The sequence below is a fragment of the Kryptolebias marmoratus genome, linkage group LG8, assembly GCF_001649575.2.
Source record: "Kryptolebias marmoratus isolate JLee-2015 linkage group LG8, ASM164957v2, whole genome shotgun sequence".
NCBI lineage: Eukaryota > Metazoa > Chordata > Actinopteri > Cyprinodontiformes > Rivulidae > Kryptolebias > Kryptolebias marmoratus.
Window position 1 is genome coordinate 12,335,124 of NC_051437.1, and position 3,826 is coordinate 12,338,949.

At 45.7% G+C, this 3,826-nt stretch overlaps 1 protein-coding gene across 1 annotated transcript in view; it reads left to right on the forward strand.

Annotated features, from left to right (window-relative positions):
• The window catches only part of LOC108232085 (dual specificity protein phosphatase 7), a 4,649-nt gene extending 3,083 nt beyond the window's left edge, over positions 1 to 1,566 (forward strand). Inside the window, exon 3 of the mRNA XM_017409654.3 lies at positions 26 to 1,566. Within this exon, the coding sequence (XP_017265143.1) occupies positions 26 to 327 (302 nt within the window). The 3' untranslated portion in view covers positions 328 to 1,566. The remainder of the gene's footprint in view (positions 1 to 25) is intronic.
• The last annotated feature ends 2,260 nt before the right edge of the window (positions 1,567 to 3,826 follow it).

The following is a 3,826-nucleotide window of genomic DNA, read 5'->3' on the forward strand; positions in this document are numbered from 1 at the left end:
CCCCCCCCCCCCCTCCCTCTGCCAGACGAGGCTCGATCGAAGCGCTGCGGTATCCTGGTGCACTGCCTGGCCGGCATCAGCCGCTCGGTCACAGTCACCGTGGCCTACCTGATGCAGAAACTCAACCTGTCTCTGAACGACGCGTACGACTTCGTGAAGAGGAAGAAGTCGAACATTTCGCCGAACTTCAACTTCATGGGTCAGCTCTTGGACTTTGAGAGGACGCTGGGGCGACACACTCCGTGCGATAACCGCCCCGCCGGCGAGCAGCAGCTCTTCTTCACCACGCCGACCAACCACAACGTCTTTCAGCTGGAGTCGACATGAGGAGCAATGAGACTGCCCCCACCCCCCACCCCTCCATTGTTTCCTGTGGTATCTCTTTGGTTTTCTAACCCCCGTCAGACGCTTCACTCGCTGACGCAGGCAGAAAGTCGGTGGCGGCGTTCAACTCCAGAAGGAACATTGGTCCGCTCAAGGAACTGAACGCTTTCAGGTCCCGATGCCTTAATATCTAACATAAAAAAAAAATTCAACCTGCCACCATAATAACAGGACATTTCTTGACATTTTTCTACTTTTTGTATGCATTTCTTATGATTATTGCCTTTATGGTCTAAATCCAGTCTGTGGCCAATCAGAATGTTTTCTGGGGACCAATCTGAGGGGTTTTCTTAACTCAGGCTGATGGTAATAAGCTCGTTGCACAGTTACCAATGGCTGTTTGTAATCACAACAGAGGGCGTCTTTTCTTTTGCTTTTACAGGATATATTCACTAATATTTGATAAACATTAGTAGACTTTCAATTCAAGCTAAATTGGGCATCTCTGTGTATATATTTGAACAGTATTTCTGTTTTCTAGTTTGAATATTTTACTCTGCAGAGGCCTTCGAGTATCTTTTATCCATTATAACTGCATTATTTACATAGGATCTTGTTTCCACAAGAACCTCGTTTTGTAATCTTTGTATCCTTGCCTGTTGTTGCTGAGGCCTTGGCCGTTCCGAAATGGAAAAAAAAACAAAACGATTAAAACGTTAGCAACTACGGTTCAGACGAAACGTTTAGGACTGGCTTCCCCCCCTCCCACAGTTGGGTGCCCACCTCACGTTTTTTACCCCCGACACTCTTCAGCCTGCAGCTCCTTCTTCCGTGGCTCAGCGTCACGGGAGGAATCACGTGTACCGCGCCAGTCTTGTCTCTGAGCGAGTGGATGAGTTTTTCACGCGAGGCATGAGAGAGAAAACGAAAGGAAGTACTTTTGACCAGAGTGTTCTTACCTCAACACGAGACGTTTTTCAGGGATTTTTTTTTTTTTTTTTTATAAACAAGTCGACCGCGTGTCATCTTGGCCTCTCAAAGTGCACTCAAGGGCTCTTTTATTTAGCGCGTTTGTAAAGATGTACATAGAACTTGTTACGGGGGACATTTTCTGTAAATCAGGAAGGATGTGGAAGTGACCCTTTTTTGGAACCCTTATGTATAGCGAGTATGAAGCTAAAAGTCCAAGGCATTCTGTATAGGTTTTTACAACAAATAAATGGTATATTTTTTACTTAAAAATGGTTTCGTTTCTTTGCTTTTGCTGCCCGTGTCGAAAGCTTTGTACAGAGCGTTAATTATATGTTTCGTAAGGCAACTCGTCAGCTGCTGCAATGTGCCGTCCGTTCTCGGCGGCGTAGGTGTGGTCGCACGTTTGTTTTCTGCTCTGATGCCCGGTTTCCGGTCTCCCATGTGCCTGCTGACACACAGACAAGCGACAAGCCTCGTTCTGTCAATACCACAGCTCTGACACGCCCGCGAGCAGCCACTCAGGCAACACTTGAAGAAAAAGGAAGATGAGGCAGCGTTTCTTCTACCGCAGATAAAAGACTTCCGACAGCCCTCCTCCGCACTGTGAAATAAAGTGTTACGCCACAGCTTTGCTGCTTTAATTCACTTTGTGGCTTGAAGTTTGAACTTGACTGACTGAACCGCATCGACGAACAAATGAGAGTTCTTTGGGATAGCTGGGAACGATTAGTAGGATTCCGGTTGTGGACAGCTCTTTGAATGACTTCAGGTTGGAGAAATGGAACTTTTTCCACCGTCTGTAATGTTGCGTTGCACACTACAGCGTTCCTGCCGAAGGTGCTCCGGTCCGGAGCTAGCTGCTGCCGCTTTTTGCAGGCAGAGGTTTGCAACCTGCTGCTCAAGGGCCCCACGTGGCTCTTTGCAGCTCTGCCCAAAAATAACACAATAACAGAAAAGGCTAGTTAGAGCGGTTTTCCCGTCCAGTTTTTTTTAGTTAAGTATGTGAATGATACCACCAAGACATGGGAGGAAGACATTGTTCCGCTCGTTAGCCCGTTAGTCCAGCTTCCAGCCAGATCTTTCTCTGAAATTCACCAACATTTTTCTCAAAAACCGTTAAGACATCGCTGATTATTACTCCCTTTATCACAGATTACGAGTCACTAAAAGGGAGTTGTGCAAAAAAAAAAGTCAAGTCAGTTTGACAATTAAAATCAAAATTTAAAAAAAACATACTGCCATTAAATTTGATTTACATAAAGGTGTTTTTATTTTGCAGTAAGTCACAATTAAATATCCGACAAACTGCCTTATTTTTATATTCACTTTGGCTTTAGTTTTATGCTTTTAAAGTGCATACTTACGTCATTTATCCACAAATAAATAAACGACTCACATAGGCCTCGTTTAGTGTTTCAGTTTTATCAGAGGGGGGTAAAAGCTAAAAAAGATCTATTCAGTTGTAACCTGTAAAAATATAGATCCATGTAAAATTTTATTATAGAGTTTTAGTTTATAATGCGATAATAGCTTTTAATGTGGTACTATATAACCCTTAATGAGTTGTGCTATCTTTATTTCAAGCTTCTAGGGAGGGGGTCACCACCACCTCCCACTGTCCGGATGAGGCCACCCCATCGGGGACCAGAGAATGAATTATTTGTTATTTATACTTTCTGTGTCACTTCATTAATCTGTTGCTAGCTAAAGATGCCGGTGTCATGTCTGAAAGAGCTGTTTTTCTATAACATTCTCACAAGGTCTGCCTTAACGACACACACACACACACACACACACACACACACACACACGTCATCTCGACCTGTGTGAACTACCGTACAGCAGTCAAATAGACAGAAAGGTACTCAGAGCGGCGCTGGATTCCTCTGACATAGCACTCGGAGCACGTGTTGTGAGTTACCCTCAGCTACCGCCACGCCAAAGCTTAGCTCAACATCTGTAAAACCGACCAAGTTCTAGCTGCTGTTGTTTTCAGAGCTGTGGCAGCCATCTTGAGTTGAGGTGGCTCCAAAAGCTGTAGAGGGACATCCAATTAAATGCAAATGCGTGCGCCGGTTCACAAGGTGTGCTGCAGTTAATGGGAGCAAAGATCTGGTGCAGTTTGTTAGAACCTCAGTCTGTGTGTTGGGGGGGGGGTAAGTTTGCAGAAAGCCAGACAGAAAGTAAAACCTTCAGCTTTTGGAGCAGCGTGAAGAGACTTGCCTGGTACCACCTCATTGTTGGGTGAAAAAAAAACAAAAATGCTGTTGCACGATGGGTTTGGGAACATGACTGAACCTGGCCGCCGGGGCCACGTGGCGTATACCTGCTGGGCCAAGCTGTGATTAGATTTGAAAAAAGACGCCCACGACGAGGCTGCGGTTAGCAGCCGGGCGTGCGGATGACGGAGGGGCCCATTAATCACAAGGGGCCTTGTCTGCAGCTGCTGCTGTGCAGCTCCAGTAAAAAAAAAGGCCAGCGTTGTACGAGAGAGAAGAATGGTTTATACAGCGCCCAGCCTGTTGCGTGG